Source organism: Chiloscyllium plagiosum, unplaced genomic scaffold (assembly GCF_037043375.1).
Source record: "Chiloscyllium plagiosum isolate Xiang-an unplaced genomic scaffold, Cpla_swu_hap1 HiC_scaffold_2, whole genome shotgun sequence".
Lineage (NCBI taxonomy): Eukaryota > Metazoa > Chordata > Chondrichthyes > Orectolobiformes > Hemiscylliidae > Chiloscyllium > Chiloscyllium plagiosum.
Window position 1 is genome coordinate 68,727,333 of NW_028270140.1, and position 18,229 is coordinate 68,745,561.

Below are 18,229 nucleotides of genomic sequence, written 5' to 3' on the forward strand. Positions count from 1 at the left end.
TACTTGCTCTGTTGTTCCCTTTGGTATTTTAATGATGGTGACAACTTTGTTAAGATATATCCCCAGGAATATTTCATGCACACATTCATTCAGCAAGGGTCAGGGACTCTAGAAAATCAGCATAAATTCAGGCATATCATTATGTGCTTTAAAGCAGAACTTCTCACCCTATCTCAGTAGGAAGTCCTGGTTGGGGTTGGCCAGAATTTCTGTAATCCCAGCAATGTTAGCTGAGACTTGTAGCTGTTCCAGAGCTACAGAGAGTCCAACCATTCCAAAGAAGTCCAACTATTTCTGTGGTTGCAGTTTTCAGAAGGCGTTGAGTAGCTGTTAGGGGACTGGAATTCAAGAGGCCATGGGAGAGTTAAAGGGGAGAACAACAGTAGGGAGTTGGACAGGTGCCTCTGATTAAGCCCAGGAAATCAACAAAGAAGATCCTTCCCTTGTCCGGCACTAGTCTTCACAGCTGAAGCTGCCATTAACTGATCACTTACGGACCTCAATCAATCCAAGGGGAGGTAGATGCCTGACACCTCCAGCACCCACATAGATTTTCAGACAGGTTATGGATGTATACAGCCATTGCATGTTTGCAGTGGTGAACTGATGGTGTAAGCTTAAGAGCTGTGTGCTTTATGTTTACATTTTATTCATGTAACATTTTTTTAACATTTCCACTTGCCTATTTCCAACTATTTTAAGCATGGGTTGACCAGAGGATCAAGAGGAGAAAGTGCATGGCAAAATTCCAACTAGGATGGACCTGAACCATTGGCATTTTAAAAACATAACAGCCACAATATTAAACTCATTACTAAAATGAATATTCAATGGGTTCTACCCTGATGCACAAGAGAAAATATACCAATGAGATGTACATATAACCAGATGTATTAACATATACAGTCTCACAACGTTGTCAAGGTGGTATGTATCAGATAAGTACATTTAAACCATTGCTTGCTTTTACCATTTTGCCATTTCTGCAATCAGGGTTCAATTGAAAATAAGTTTACTCTGAGTCTCAGATTTCTTATGGAGGTGGAATGCTTAAATCAGGAAATCTCTTGACTTGGGAACCTCTTTTCTATGGAAACAAGTCTCATAAACACACATTTTCCATTCAACTGGGAGTGGCAGGTCAGTGATACAATCAAGCCTTCTACTTTCGGAGACTATTTAGAGGCAGTCTTGGAAGCAGACCAGCATTAAGGCAACCGATCAGGAATCTTGCCTTGGTTCTCCTACCATTAGCCAAGTTTTAAACAGGTTGTTAGACCCTTTAGCCTGCACCACTCACCTCAGTCCACCTCTGTTCTCATTCATAACCTATGATAGCTCCACGCTACTTCATTCCTCCATGCTGCTTTCATATCTACCTCATACCTCCTCATGCCATCCAAACAGCCCCTTATACATTATCCACTGTGAACAGATCTCAGAAGTCAGGTGGAAATGAAAATAATATTAAACTTCCAACAATGTAAGAGAGATCTCACTTATCCACACTTGATATTGAAATCAAATCTCGTTCTTAAAACTTATTTAAAATTCAAAATTCCCTCAAGTGATCAGTCTGTTTTAAAGACTAGCAAAATTTCCTTTAGTAACTAAATCAAAGACAGTACTCTTAAAACTATCAATTAAAATGTGAACTCGGGCAACTAGTTGAAAAAGCAATTATGGAGCTTTTAAAACTCAGCCAAGGATTCATAATGGATTTAGATGAAATGATAGACCTTGGGAATTATCAACAATGAAGTTTATTAAAACTGTAGGAACAGATGGTAATCTTTCCTTTTCTAAGTTTCAGCAAATGACCTGACAAAAAATATACTTTAGTAATGGATTTAGTTTTGCTTTGTCTACTCTAACAATGAGGCTCATTGCTTTTAATTTTCAATGGATGCAGATTTAAGTGACTCCAGATCATGGCACATTAGCAGGCCTTACCCACCCTTCAAGCATGATAAAAATGATCAGCTATGAATTAAGGCAAGCTCAAAGGACTAAATGGCCTGTTCTATTCCTATGTCTTTATGTCCATTCCATCATTTTGTGAATCACAACAGTGGATTAAGGTCCTTAGAACAATGAGAATGAATTTAGCACAGAAGTTGTTGGCAAAACTCAGATTGGACAGCATCTCTCAGTAGTAAGCAGAGTTAGTCTTTCAAATCCAATGATTCGTCATCAGAACCAATTCCAATGAAAAATCACTGGACTTGAAATGTTAACTTTGTTTTTTCTCCACAGATGCCATCAGTCCTGCTGAGTTTCACTAGCAAGTTATGTTTTAAACTCAGATTTCCAGCATCTGCAGTTCTTTGTTCTATTTTACTCATGTAAATGACCCTGATGAATTTGAGCTTCTCAAATGTGTGTTTCATGCCTGATCCTTTCCTCTTGCCAGTAAAATTCGGAGACAGCACCCACTATTTCTAAAGGCCTTCAGAGTTGGCCTAACTCCACGAAAATTCAGTCCTAAATGTACATTCATAACCTGTCAAAGAAGTGCAACACTAAGTGGATTGAAAATGATCTTATCTGTGGATCGTGGTTATGTTTGAGGACACATATTAGCTTGCTTTAGGACAGCACCCAGAAGGGGAAAGGTTGCCAGTCTTCTCCGAGCCACATTTGGACTTTCTCAGACACATATCTTTTACATAAAACAATTGGACTAGTCAAACGGTAAAGCTAGAGCAAGGTTGATTATGGTCATGGCCATGGTCCAATTTTTCATCAAGAATCAGGTCTTGGAATTTGATTTACTGAGGTGCAGGAACCATCAGAATCGAGAAGGTAGAACTGGGTTATTCAAAGTAAAAATAATACATACCAACTGATACTGGACAGAAAACACCTTGATTTTGTCACATAAGGATCTTACACTCCTTGAGCTAAGCCACTAGGTGTAGTAATTGTAAGAAGCTCAACTAGGTGAACCTCATATGATCTCAGTTCTCTGATTGGGGTTGTTAATCTGATCTAATCAGGGAGCCCTGGCTGATAGATATAAACAAGTGTGTCAGAAGTTCTGTTCACTCTGAGAGCTGGTTCTGAGGGAGCTGGATCAGTCTCAAGGGCTCTCGAAAGAGGAACCTCGAATATCCAAACGAGATGGGCGGGCACTGTTTCATTCGGATAATTGATTATTTGATTAATTGATTCAATGCCTCTCCTCTGGGGCTCAGAGTTTTCTGAAGTTTGCTTTTTTCTCAGTCTGCCTGGATTCATCCCTCTCTCTATCTCAGGGTTTGTTTCTGAGCAGACACACACTTGTCTGTAAGAGACCTGCAGCAGTGCTGAAGCCACCTAACCACCCCCCCGTTTCCCCCTCACAACAGTTCAATGGGATTGACACAGTGAGTACTTGCTCAGCCTGCTCCCCATTCAGGAGACTATGCAGCAACATACCACACGTGAGACCTCAATCCCCAGTCCGCCTCAACCCCTGCCCTTAGACACCCCCCAACCCCATTCATCATGCCCCCGTACACCCCACCCCACTCTCGTCTGCTCCCCCAACCCCATCCAACACGGCCCCTGTCCACCACCACGCTAGCCCTCGTCTGACCCCCAACCCCAACCAACCCCACCCTCATCCACCCCCAACTTCATCCAACACTGTCCCTGCCCTCCTGTCTGCCCCATCCCTGCCCTCATCTGCTCCCACCCCCCACCCTGTCCACCTCCACACCACCCTCATCCACCCCCAACCCCATCCAATATTGCCCCTGCCATTCCCCAACCCCAGCCAACCCCACCCTTGTCCGCTCCCAAACTCATCCAACACTGCCCCCCGCCTGTCCCCACTCCTACCCCATCTGCCCCAACCCCATCCAATACCACCCCTTCCATCCCCACCCAGTCCCCCAACCCCATCTAATCCCGCTCCCCATCTGCCTCCCAATCCCATCCAACACCGCCCCTGTCAGCCCCACCCACTCGTTCACATGCCCCACGCTCCCCTGCCTGCCCACGCCCCCACCCACTGTCCGCCACCCGTCCGTGCCCCCCTCCCCCTGCCGACCTGGCCACCTCCCACCCCCCTCCCTCTAGAGCTGCCGGACTGGATACCAACAATAAGACTGCTGCTGCCTTTGGGGGGGGTGGGGAGTCTCAAAATAGCACACACATATACACACACAACTTTTTACTGCAACCTTTTGACAGGTTCCACCTTTGCCCTGAACAGGGCAATGTTGGAAAAATGATCTGGGGACGAGAGGTTTAGGGTACATCCCTGTGTAGAACTCCAGGGAAGGTGTGAAGAGAGAGAGAGAGGGGCAGGAGGTCAGTCATTTGGAGACAGTGCCTGATCTCCCATCGATGTCCAGCACGGTTCTCGGCAGCATTTCAGTAAGCCAACTTCACTTCTAGTCATTGTAAACAAAAGACGCAATCACCTCTTTGATGTAATGTTTCTATCGGGACCTTGAGATCTTTTTCAGATAGTCTGAAATTTGGATAATTGATATTCGGATAATCGAGGTTCCTCTGTACTTGTAAATAAAGGCTGACATGATGATGGCATACTGGCCTCTATGGAATTATTTCACCACACATTTGATAATGTTGCAACCTCCTTCTTGAACTCGAATGTTATTACCTACACAGGATTCGCCACTTTTCTTCTTGTTATTTTTGTGATCTTCTTCTTACTTTTGAGATAAAGCATACTTTTTCAGGCACAATTGATTCCCCAAGAGGCACAATTTACTTTCCTTGCACTTACCAATCTGGGTAAGAAGTGATGAAAACCATAAAGCAGAAGCAATTGGGTTTAGGTGACTATTATCCACATGAAGTAACTTATCAATTGTGAGTCATCCATTCCATCCTTTAGAAGGGGAAGGGAAGTGACATTTGCCTAAACCTCCATATGAATTTTAAATATTGTTCACCTGGCTCAGTTGGAATTAAATAACAGAGGAAAATTCATACATAACTGGCAAAACTTTGCATGAAATCCAACACACCTATGAGGTGTTACGTTTAATATTTGACTCATGTATTGAGTAGAGGTTTGATAATAGTGCACCAGTTGAATGCAGTTAGTAAATTCCAATTCCAATGATTATCAGTTGCTGACTGAACTGGTACCTCCCGACTCAACATGGATAGAATTTTATTTCCAAGATGTCATTTTAGAAAGATTGTGGCTGCCTTACCTTTCATTCCAAACTTGGAGTGTTTTCCAAACTTGAGAATTATTAGCATTAGTATCAGTCCAGTGCATGCCAAAGCTGCAACCCCAACGACAACATATACCTGAAATACAAGAATGTTAATATTAGAAAACATGAATATTTTCTTTAAAATTTGACTGTACATAATCCTTAAATATCCTGTCTTATTCTGTAAGTGTAGACTGTTGACTGTGCTGTAAAATATACTTAAGTTATTCTTGTTTACTAAAGAATTTTACACTAGTTAAAGGGCTGGTGGGGCGAGCGGGCAGGTTGGGGAAGACGGCGGGGGAGAGTTCATCTGGGACAAATGAAGTCCTGCATTCCCGTTCCTGTTCCTCACAAAAGCAAGAAAGCTCACTGTATGACTTTCTCTGGGATCGGTTACTGTGTGACCTGGATTGGCATGAATTTTCAGGCCAGAGTTAAAATTGAGAAAGGATGTGAAAGATGCCATCACACAGAACATACATATACATTTATAAAGTCCCCTTTGGCTTTGGTGAGTGTCCATGCCACCTGTTTAGGAAGATGATGTAATCCTGGTAAGTAACTCAAGGCATTTTAATTCCCGACTGTCTGGTTTCAGCCAATTGGGCAGGCTTAAAACTGTCCCTTCAATGTTTTTAATATATTTTATAATATTATTTTCTAGATCTTTTAAAATTCTAAACTCTAAATGAAATTCTAGTGGAATAAGTGTTATTTTCAACTTTGGATATCCCCCATCCTTGCAAGGAACTCCTCTGTTAGGTTTCCCCTTTTCCCTGCCTTTGATGTTTCTTCTTTAGCCACTAGCACTTGGGATTTCTCACACAGGCACAAATCAATAAGCAAAGGTTTACAACTATAAAAAGTAATAAATACCATTTTCCAATATCATGCGATCATGTGCTTAAACCTCCAGGAATGCCTCAAGCCAGAGATCATACCCTTGGCTTTGTTAGATTAGACAAATTGTCTCAGGCCTGGCAAAGGTTCTGAAATGTAGACAAATGTGTCTCTGAAATAGTAGCTGAATATTGAATTCCAACTGTGCACAGTGCTTTAGCGTGTCCTCAGCTTTATTGTAACTGTATTTTGAGTATATCAGGGTTGTGAAGGATGTGCCAAAGGCCTAATTTTAATTACTGTACCTGACATTGTACAGTGAGAGAAAGGCAACAGTTGGATAAAAATGACAAAAGTAAATGGATCACTGACTTCCCAGCTGAGCCTGCCTATTGTTATATTGTGCAGAACCCTATTTAGGCATCTAACTGGGCAGAAGTTTCATTATTTAATAAGAATTGTGTGTCCTTTGATATTTCTTGGTGCACATCACCTGCTGAGCACTTGATCCGATCACTCCACCCTCACCTAAAATGCTGAGAATGCTGGAATACAGAAATTTTGGAACAAAAATGCATATATTTTTGCTGGCAAAGGTATTGAGGGATTTGGAAATAAGATGAAATTGTTGAGATACAGATCAATCATGATCTTATTAAATGGTGAAATAGACTTGCAGATTGGATGTCCTATTCCTGTTCGGACTGTTCTTATATTACAATGTTTCATTTCAAGGAAACAGAAATAGCTAGAACCAATATCTCTTTTAAAACTCACACTAAAGATCTTGTGAAATAATAAAATGTAATTAATTTGTTATCTTATGGACAGCAGTTCAACCGTATATGCTTCTCCTTTTCTTGTTGCTTACAGCCTCTTTAATGATGCTCTCAATGCCCTATCAAGCCAGCTTTTAACTTTTCTGTAGGTCCATGCTCAACTGATGACCCTACAGACTTGCCATTTCCCCAGCCCAATGGTACTCAGAAAACATCAGCATTCTCTCTTTAAATAAAACTGAACACTGGCTACAGATTCAGAACCACACACTGATTTCTAGGGACTCCAGAAGCACTTGGTAGAAAACTAAATAAATAGATGCCCTTTATCCATGCCCGAAGCCAGTCATTGTACTATGCAAACACGTGATCTAATATCCATTTCTAGTCCATTTTGCACCGACAGCAGGATATGACAGTATTGATTATCTCTGGGAAAAACAACGCTAAACAACACAATAATTTAAAAATAATAAGTATACTATCATCAGTGCATCACTTGGTCCAGAGAGCTCTGACCTCACATCCTGTAAATCTGGTTTTTGTGGCAGTCTCCTCAATCTCTTCCTCAGACCCAGGCTTGTCCTCCAAGCACCTTATTCTGATGGCGCTCTTGGGTTCCCAAAAACACAGCAGCCCTTCTTCCTCGACTCCTGACAGCACTTCCATCGCACTTTGAGGCCAGCCATACAAAGCCCCGCAATCTTACTCCCAGCACGTACAATAAAATTGGTGCATGAACCTGTGTGGATCCTAATGATATACAATACACATGATAAAACCCCAAATCTCAGACTCTTCAGTCCTCCCAATTTGAGTGTGGGTTCTTAGCAGTCTATGGAAAGATGCCCAAGAATGGACACTGCCAAATTTCTGGGGCCAGGTGTCTTGCTGATGACATTGGGCAAGTACTCCAATCCATCATCCTACTGCCCATCCAATGTATGGCAAGTATAAAAATCGAGTTGAAGTGGTCTAGGTGCACAGTGGTGATGTCACTATGTTCAAATCCCACTTGCATCAGAGATGGGTCATAACTCATCTGAACAGGTTTGTTAAAGTATCTAAAAACTGACCTGTTGGTGCTAGTTCTTAGACCCACCCTCCATCAACTCTTAGCAAAAGTCAAATCTGCATGCTTCTTGGTAATGTGTATGACATGAATAGAGGTGCAAATGGTATTTGTACTTTCTTTACAAGCTGAAGGGCTGAGTCCAGGACACAGAGTATTTTCAGTCACTGTGAGCATTCATGGATCTGTTACCTGCCTGTCAGAGCGGCACATCTTCAGGATCAATTTTCTGGAAGGGAACCGAGATGCAGCTGCCTCAGAGTTTGATTCAGAATGGCAAGTAGCTGAGCAGGAAGGAAAGTCAAACGTGCACCACCACAGCTGGATTGGCAGGCTGTGTCTGAGGTTTAAGCCAGCCTCATGGGATGATTAAGTGAAACAGCTGCAAGGAAAGTCTGAGGGAACCGACAATATGTATATACCATGATCATGGACTGAGAGAGTAGTGCCCACATGTCGTCCATGCAAGGACAAGCCCCTGTCCATGGATGCATTCAGGCTTGCACCAATGAAATGGTCAGATTGAGTATTTTCTCATTCTACCTTGATCTTCTGCTGTGCTCTCCCCTCTTCTTAATATACAAGGTCTGCACACAGCATAGAGCCCATGCACCACTGTAAAAATTGTATTTTGGTAGGAAGATTTACTTTCTAAATTATCTTAATTGGTTTCCCACTGTTGATCTACAACTTGTCAGCAGAGGAATCAGTCCACTTGTAATAAAGCAAGTAAAGGCAGGAACAGGTCGTTGACACCAGCTGGCTTTGTTCACTCTCACATCTCCAAACCAGCATCCAAAAACCTGTTCAAATTCCCACAGAGGATGCCTGCATATGTGAAATCATATCAGCTATTCACACATAGAGCTCTGAATACTCAGTGCTGCTTTGAGATCTGGACAAATTGAAGTCATCAGAACATGCTGACAATACAACATGGATGACTCACATTAGTCAACATTATGCCATAAGCCACACTTATTTCCTAAATTAAGGTAACAGGGACATCAACATTTTATCACTGGCAACACTGGCTTACTTTATACATAATGAAATACATTGTCATCACTCTTTATGGGCTAATGAAGATTAGTGCTCTGTTGTGTACTATAAATTGGTGGTAATTTCATTATTTCAGGTTTATTACTCTATTCAGTTACAGAGTATGGAAAACTCATGAGGCTAAATCTTGCTTGATTTTGGCCAAGTGCCAGTTGCAGTCAGTTTTTAAGAAGGGTTTTTTGTTGCACGGCTGAATAAGTTTCCCTGCAGTATCATACCAAACTTGCTTCATTAACAACTTACCCCACCCATATAATAGTCCTCTCACCCTATTCTATCCCCATTTTACCATGTACTGGTAAACTGAACAACTCACAGAACAACTCACTACTGCTACCGTGGCCAGGAATTGACCAGTATCCCTGGCATCTTTGAGAGATCATTGTGCTCCCGGATAAGAACTGCCATGTCGGAACTGCCGGACTATGTCCTGGACACCGGGAAGGGAAATTTGGAGACCTGCTTTGCAGGCAGGCACCCAGACGTCCTGCTTAAGGGGGTGGTACACTATCTACAGTTACGTAATTCCTAAATTCTCTGTAGTCCAAATGAATGGACCAAATAGTAACAAACATGCAAATCATTACTTTGTCAGTTTTAAAAGAACAAAGGTGCTATTCGTGATTACGTACACTAATGAGGTGAGAGTGACAGCCCTCAGCATCAAGCTTACATTCAGCCAAGTACAGCATCAAAGAGTCCAAGCAAAACTGGAATCAATGGGCATCGGGGGCAAACTCTCAACTGGTTGGAGTCATACCTGCACATGGGAAGATGGTTGTGGCTATTGGATTCCAATCATCTCAGCCTCAGGACATCTCTTCAGGAGTTCCTCAGATAGGTAACTTAGGCCTAACTATCTACAGCTGCTTCATCAATGGCCTTCCCTCCATCACAAGGTGAGAAATGGAGATGTTTGCCAATGAATGTATAATATTTAGTACATTCACAACTCCTCACATACTGCAGTTGTCCATGTTCAAATGCAACAAGATCTGGACAACATCCAAGCTTGGACAGAAAAGTGGCAAGTAACATTTGTGTGACACAAATGCCAGGCAGTGACCATCTCCAATGACAGATATTTTAACCACCACCCCCTGACATTCAATGTTGTTACCATCACTGAATCCCACACTATCAATGTCCTTGGGATTACCATTGTCCACAAACTCAAGTAAACTTGCTGTATTAATACAGTGGCTGCAAAACCAGGTAAGAGGCTAAAATACTGTGGCGAATAACTCACCTTCTGATTCCTCAAAGCCTGTGTACCATCTACAAAGCATAAGTCTGATGGAATATTCTCCGTTTGCCTGGATGAATGCAGCTCCAAAATTCAAGAAGCCTGACACCATCCAGGATAAAGCCCCCTGCTTGATTGGCACCACATCCACAAGCATCCACACTCTCTACCATTGACGCTCAATAGCAAAAGTGTGTGTACTATCTAAAGATGCACTGCAGAAATTCAGAAGTATCTCAAGTGACAGTGGCAGAGCATGTGGGGAACAGTTCATAAGTTCATAAGGTTTAGGATAATGTGAGAAGATGACATTGGTCAATCCAGTGTAAGAGTAATCATCTGGTGGAAAGCAGATTTCAGTGAGGGCATGAAGACAGCTGAGACAGGGAGACTAGAACCAAAGTTTGGTGAGAAAATAATAGTCAAGAGTGGGTGCTGGAAAAGCACAGCAGGTCAGGCAGCATCTGATGAGCAGGAAAATCGATGTTTCAGGCAAGAGCCCTTCATCAGGATCTCCAGCATCTGCAGTCCTCACTTTCTCCTAGTTTTCCTGCTCCTTGGATGCTGCCTGACCTGCTTTGCTTTTCCAACACCCCACCCCCGACTCTGAGCTCCAGCACTGCAGTCCTCACTTTTCCCTGAGAAAAATAATAGCTGAGCAATGAGTTACTTTAAAATAGGATATTATTAGGTATATTCCCTTAAAAGGAAAGGGTAGATTAAACAAATCCAGAACTTCCTTGATGACAAATGAGACAGCAATTAAAGAAGTAAAAGTGTGACGATGTTTACATAAATACAGTTGAAAAACAAACTGAACATGGAAGTTTGAAAAGAGAGGCTTAAAAGTAAATATTAGCAAAGAACTCTCTGAAAAAAGACTGGTAGCTAACATAAAGGGAAATGCCAAAAGTCTTCCACAATAGTAAAAGAGAAGTTGAACTGATTAGGGAGCAATAAACGGATTTATGTACAGATACAAAAGGCAAAGTTGAGATGTTAATACATTTCATTTGTCTTTACCTACTGGGAAGATTATATGTAGCCCATAGTGACAAAGGAAGAAACTCAGTCGAGACCAATTTATAATTTATAAGGAGGAGTTATTGCATAAGTCGATGCTTAAAAGTTGACAAGGCATTGGAATTGAATGAGATACACCCCAAGATATTGAAGAAAGTGAGAATAGAAATTGCAAAGGGACTGGCAACTCCTTTCAATCCTCCCTGGCTTTGGAGATGGTGACAGAGAATGAGCGAATTGTAAACATTATGGCCTTGTTCAAAAATGCTGTAAAGGTTGCCCTCCTAACTACAGATCACTCAGTTTAACCTCAGAGATGGGTAAACCCTTAGAAATTATCCATGATCGAATTGTTAGTCCAGCAGAATAATGTGGATTTATTCAGAAGAATCAGCATGGATATATTAAGGAAAAATTGTGTCTACCTAATATTCTGGAGTTTTTTCAAGAGGTAATAAAAAGATTTGGAGAGGAAGGCTGGTGTGCATGGACTTTCAGAAGGCATTTGACACAATGCCGCACAACTGATTGTGACAAAACTTATGTATTTGAGAATGGAAGGGATAATAGCAACATGGAAAAAAAATTAGCCAAAGGATGAGAAATGAAGAGTGATGTTGAATGGGTATTTTTCATGCTGGAGTAAGGTTTTTGGTGGAACTCCCCAGGTGTCAGTATTGGGAGACTTGCTGATCCTGTTATATACAGATTTTGCTATTCAAAGGTGTAATAGAAAGTTTGCTATGGAGAAAAAAAATGTAAATTGTAAGAAGGATAGTGTAGAAGTTGAAAAAGACTTTGATAACTTGGTGGAGTGGGTGGATAAGTGACAGATGAATTTCAATGTGGAGAGCTGTGAGATGATGCATGTTAGCACAGAGAACATGGGTAGAGTATAAAATAAAAGATGCTATCTATAGAGTGTTGATCAACACATATGATGTTATTGAAGTTTTCATGAAAGGTAGTGAGAGCTGCACATAAAGCATATAACAGTCTATGCTTTGTAAAAATAGAGTACAAGGGCAAGGAGTTAAGAAGAATTTGTGTAAGATATTGGTTAGACATCAGCTTGAGTACTGTGTTGAGTTCTGAGTGCCATGCTATAGGAAGAATGTGAATGCATCGGAGAGAGTACAGAAGAAGCTTATGACTACACTAAGTTTATGACTGGCACTAAGTTAAAATACTGAGAGAGCCGGGGCAGATATGATGGGCTGAGTGACCTCCTTCCAGACCATACAAATCCTGTGATTCTGTGATTCACAATAAGCAATGGGTAGAAGTGTTTCTTATGTTGATAACACAAAGAGAAAATAAATTGAGTTAATAATTTTTCATTAGTAAATTTTTTACAGTATAATTGCTGATTATGTAGATAGCTTCACAGAACAATTCAAGATGCTTAATTTGTTCTTAGTCTCTTCGAACCAATTTGGACTACTTACAAGTGAGCCTTGAGGATCAACATGATCAATGCCATGAAGTTGCAAAGATGTAAAAATATTCAATGAAACCATTTCAATAACATTTTAAATAATGGATCCATTGGGAATATTAACAGTACATGCTCCCGGCTCTGAGGAAATTGAAATTAAGTATTATTTGCATTTTTAATTTTAGATCAATGAACCTGCTCAAACTCAGAACCCCATTTGACATCAAATTAAAATAATGTCAATGAATATTTTTTTAAAATTCTGTAGATAAGAATGAGTTGCTGCTTGACAGTTTCAGGAATGGAGGTCAAGCTGTGACAGCAATGCTACAAGAGCTCCAGTGGTGAATATCTACAGCACAGATACATTTTCCAATCTATTACAGGATTTCTTTGGTATCACAATGGTCAGAAAGATATATGTTGATATGTGAGGCCATTCAACTCACCCTTAACTAAAAACCTATCTCATTCTATTCCAGCACATTTTGATCATTATTATTCAAAGATGGGATATAGGCTTCACTGGCTGGGTCAGCATTTATTAACCATTCCCTAGTTGCTGTTAAAAAAGTGGTGGTGAGCTTCCTTTTGATCTATTGTAGTCCATAGTTGGTGTAATTACACCCACAATGCAACTAGAAGGGAGTTCCAGAACTTTGGCTATAACACTGACAGTACAATTATATGTTACTGACTCAGGCTGATGGGTGACTTGGAGAATATCTTGCAGGTGATGGTATTGGTGGTTTGCATGCATTTGCTGTCCTTGTCCTTTTAGATAGTTGTGGATTTGGAAGATGCTATCTAAGGAGCCTTGGTAAACTTCTCTACTGCCTCTCAGATAGTACACATTGCTGTTACTGAGCATCTGTGGTGGAGGGAGAAATGTTTGAGGACATGTTGCTTTGTCCTGGATGGTGTCAAGCTTCTTTAGCATAGTTGAAACTTCACTCATTCAGGCATGTGGGGAGCATTTCATTACATTTCTGACTTGTAATTTACAGTTAATGAAGGCTTTGGGAGAAAGGGAGTTATTCACTGCAGGATTCCCAGCCTGTGACCTTCTGTTGCAGCAACAGTATTTATATGGCTTGTCCAGTTCAGTTTCTCGTCAATGCTAAACCTCAAGATGTTGCTAGCAATGCTAATGCCATTGAATGTTAAAGGGCAATGGTTAGATTCTGACTTGTTGGAGATGTTCATTTCCTGGCACTTGTGTTATGTTAAAAAAAAATCACTTGCCGTGTGTGAGCCCAAACCTGGATATTGTTCAGTTCTTGCTACATTTAGACATGGACTCCTTCAGCATATGTGAAGTAATGAATAGTGCTGAACATTGATTGTGCAATCATCAGCGAAAATCTTCACTGCTGATCTTATGGTGGAGGGAAGGTCATTGATGAAGTAGCAAAAATGCTTGGGCCTAGGTCAACCACCCTGAAGAACTCCTGTAGCATACAGATTAGTGAGGATGAGGTCACCCGTGTTTTTGTTACATTGTTTCCTTCATCACCTGGCACAGACCCAGTCTAATGCGGTTCAATTATTATTCCATAAAATAACTAGGTGACACAAATGATGACACTCTTCCCTCTGAGTCAGAGGCTGTGGATTCAAGGAGAAAGTGAGGTCTGCAGATGCTGGAGATCAGAGATGGAAATGTGTTGCTGGAAAAGCGCAGCAGGTCAGGCAGCATCTAGGGAACAGGAGAAATAATCCATTCCTGAAGAAGGGCTAATGCCCGAAACGTCGATTCTCCTGTTCCCTAGATGCTGCCTGACCTGCTGCGCTTTTCCAGCAACACATTTCCATCGCTGTGGATTCAAGTCCCATTCCACAGAGTTGAGCTCATATTAAAAGCTGGTAATTAACTACAATACAGGGATGGGCTCAAAGCTCTTCAATGAGACATTAAATTTAGGACTGTTTCACTTTTTTCAGTTGGGTAAAAACAACTCAGGATTCCATTTTTATGAAGAACAGGGGAGATTTCCCCAATGTCCTTATCAATATTTATTCCTCAATTACATCACCTTTTACAATATTTCACTTTTGGAAATTTGCCATACTGTTTCTTACACACCAACAGTTTTAGCACATACCACTGCATAGAATTGTGGGAACACTGAGGTCATAAAACATACTATATAAATACAAACCTTTTTGCTTATTTTCATATAGCCATATGAAGCAGTCTATTGGGCATTAGACAATAGACAATAGACAATAGGTGCAGGAGTAGGCCATTCTGCCCTTCGAGCCTGCACCACCATTCATTATGATCATGGCTGATCATCCTCAATCAGTATCCTGTTCCTGCCTTATTTCCATAACCCTTGATTCCATTATCCTTGAGAGCTCTATCCAACTCTTTCTTAAACAAATCCAGAGACTGGGCCTCCACTGGACAAAGCATTCCACACACCCACCACTCTCTGGGTGAAGAAGTTTCTCCTCATCTCTGTCTTAAATGGTCTACCCTGTATTTTTAAGCTGTGTCCTCTGGTTCGGGACTCACCCATCAGCAGAAACATGTTTCCTGCCTCCAGAGTGTTCAATCCTTTAATAATCTTATACGTCTCAATCAGATCCCCTCTCAGTCTTCTAAACGCAAGGGTATACAAGCCCATTAATCTCTTGCTATTGTACTTACAGCAATGCCATCCTCCATTGTCTTTTCTGTGACATTAGGTGGGCCAATTGCAGTTGAATTGTCTGAGGTCACACCGAAGATATCCACAAACTGGTCATATGCATCTGCAATTAAGAGATATAAATATTTCAAGTCTGTTAATACCAAATTTAACAAACTGACCATAGTGTGTTTATAAGAACATCATATATTTATTTCTGAGATATTATTATCCAATGTCATTCCACTTTAATGGTGTTTTGACAGTACCTTCTTAAAGTCTTATATTCTCTACATGTGCACCCAACCTTCTTCTTAACTTATGAGTAACTTCTTTCCTGTATGTTATGAACACAGCCATACACTGCCTCAACAATTGACAACTCATAACTTGGCCATAAATGGTGATTCAAGTATCCAGTATTTTTACTTAAAATATATTTTCCTGTAAAAGAATTTCATGAAACCTCCTTACTTTCTAATCATATTTGAAGTTTTATGATATGGAACTTTGGAGAGTGTACAGCACAGAGGTAGGCCATTCGTCCTTAAGTGCCAATGCTGGGGTTTATGTTCTGTACAAGCCTCCATCTATCCTGTAATATAGACATCATCACATCCTTCCATTCCTTTCTCCCTCGAGTACTTATAGGCTGGATTTAAAATTATTTCTACTGGGGTGTCATTACTTTAATTGTATTCTATGCTGTCAGCAAATAAAACTGAAATAAATTTTGTCTGTGCACTTGCACTTGGACAAGATCTGACTGTAAAATAGTCAATTCTTTCACTATTAGATCAGTCATGATATATTACTGTATTACAAAACCAATGCAATAGAATGCATTAAACTTTTTCCTGAATAGCATCATTATAATTTATAATTCTTCACAAAGTTCGATTCAAATGGTGTTGTATTGGCTCTGATAGCCTTTAAAAATGGTGAGTGGATCTGGATATACAGATCCTGCCCCAATTCTTTCAGATCCCGTTTTTCCAGCAGGCCAGGGGTAGGATATGATTCACGTGGGTGGGAAACTTGGAACTCAATGGAGCCATTTGAAATTAGTGCTGAACTCAAACAGACCCCTTTTTTACTATTCCAAGGGCCTTAATACACAGTCACAAATATATGAAGGAGGCTGGTGTATGCTTGATAGGCAGGTAAAGTCTGTGTTTATTTATGATCTGAAGTTATTTAAATCCCCAGCCATTTAAAAAAGTAAAACAAAAACAGGCTGCAGATTTCAGCTCAGGCAAAGAAGACACCCTCTCTTAGAGTACATTGATTGACAGGGTATCTGGTGTAGCTTCAACAAATCATATGCCATCTGTTCATACAGTCTGGGCAGACTTCCGTTAAGATTTCTCAAGATACCCTCCAAAAACAATTTTCTCCAGAGGAGTATTGTGTTAACTTTTTGATTTACAATTTTAAGAAACTCTTAAGGATTATCTGCCTTTTAAGGATTAGCGAATCGAAGTTAATTATCAAAATGGATGGATCAACTGAGGGGATTTAACATTTTTGAATGGGTTTTACGAATGGGAGGTTAATTTTTCAGTCTCAACTTTTATTAGTGAAAGTTCATTTAGACTGTGAAATGTTTATTTTTCATCTCCCCATGGTTCCTGCGGTCTTCCCATAGTGGAGACTGGTGGACACTACGTTATTAGTTATGAAGGAGGCATAGGGCTAGTTAGTGCATATAAAGTATTCTGGATGCAATGAGGGCATGTTGGGGTAAGGGATGACATGACTTTAATACAACAGAATAGAAGTCATATAAAACAATGGCAAGCCTTCTAACCAGCCTGTCATATTATTTGTCTTGCCACATCACTTACATGCCTCAGCGGTTGCCTCCAAGCCACCTCTGGATGTGATGGGACTGATTTTATCTTATTCCAATCTACCTGGAATTGAAGTATGGAAATGGGGCCCTTTTAAATGTGACAGGTCTGCTGAATCAGGAAATCTCTCGATTCCCCTATTCCATGGAGTTCTTAAAAATGAAACATGTAAAAAATGTAAATCTAAGTAACAGTTTCTTTCTTAATCTATTATGTAAGGTTGGTTCACATATCCATTTTGATTTCCTATTACAAAGAGTATGAGTCTTGGTACTGAGCTCGATCAAAAGCTCAAAACTGTAATTTATTACTGGAACAGCTTGTCATTTGCAATAATTTCTACACTCTCCAAAATTTCTAGCCGTGCTTTTTGCATCACATTACAAGTCTAGACAAATTCATTATCTGCCAAAGCAGTGTGAGCTGCAGCAAAGATTTGAGATTATGCTGTTTTTGTGTAATGAACGTGTCTTACTAAATGAATTAGAGTTGCAGATTGCTCGGTTTTCAGACAGGCCAAAAATGAACACCCGTAGTTGACAATTTGATAATTATTCAGAATATCTTACACTGACTGACTCAATTTACCATTTAGTTTTTGGTCTCAGCTAGGGATTGATATTATGCACTTAAATTCTACTCCAAAAACAGAAAAAATCTCCTCCATCACTCAGTGATGATTTTAAGTAAAATTAATAGTTTATTTCCCCAACTATTATCAATTAAAAATGAGGTGTTACGTGATCTCTTTGCAAATTGAATCTGTTTGAAAACTTCTTCAAAGTTTTTGAAGTATAATGTTTCCATGGATAATTTTCTCCAATTTAAATCTTACAATGTTGTGGCTCTGTTCGCCGAGCTGGGAATTTGTGTTGCAGACGTTTCGTCCCCTGTCTAGGTGACATCCTCAGTGCTTGGGAGCCTCCTGTGAAGCGCTTCTGTGATCTTTCCTCCGGCACTTATAGTGTTTTAAATCTGCCGATTCCGGTTGTCAGTTCCAGCTGTCCGTTGCAGTGGCCGGTATATTGGGTCCAGATCGATGTGCTTATTGATTGAATCTGTGGATGAGTGCCATGCCTCTAGGAATTCCCTGG

The 18,229-nt window shown here is 40.5% G+C and overlaps 1 protein-coding gene across 1 annotated transcript in view; it reads right to left on the reverse strand.

Annotated features, from left to right (window-relative positions):
• The window catches only part of ntrk2a (neurotrophic tyrosine kinase, receptor, type 2a), a 257,615-nt gene that overhangs the window by 185,529 nt on the left and 53,857 nt on the right, over positions 1-18,229 (reverse strand). The window contains exons 10-11 of the mRNA XM_043713062.2: positions 15,303-15,406; positions 5,178-5,277 (exon numbers count right to left, since the gene is read on the reverse strand). Of these exons, the coding sequence (XP_043568997.1) occupies positions 5,178-5,277; positions 15,303-15,406 (204 nt within the window). The remainder of the gene's footprint in view (positions 1-5,177; positions 5,278-15,302; positions 15,407-18,229) is intronic.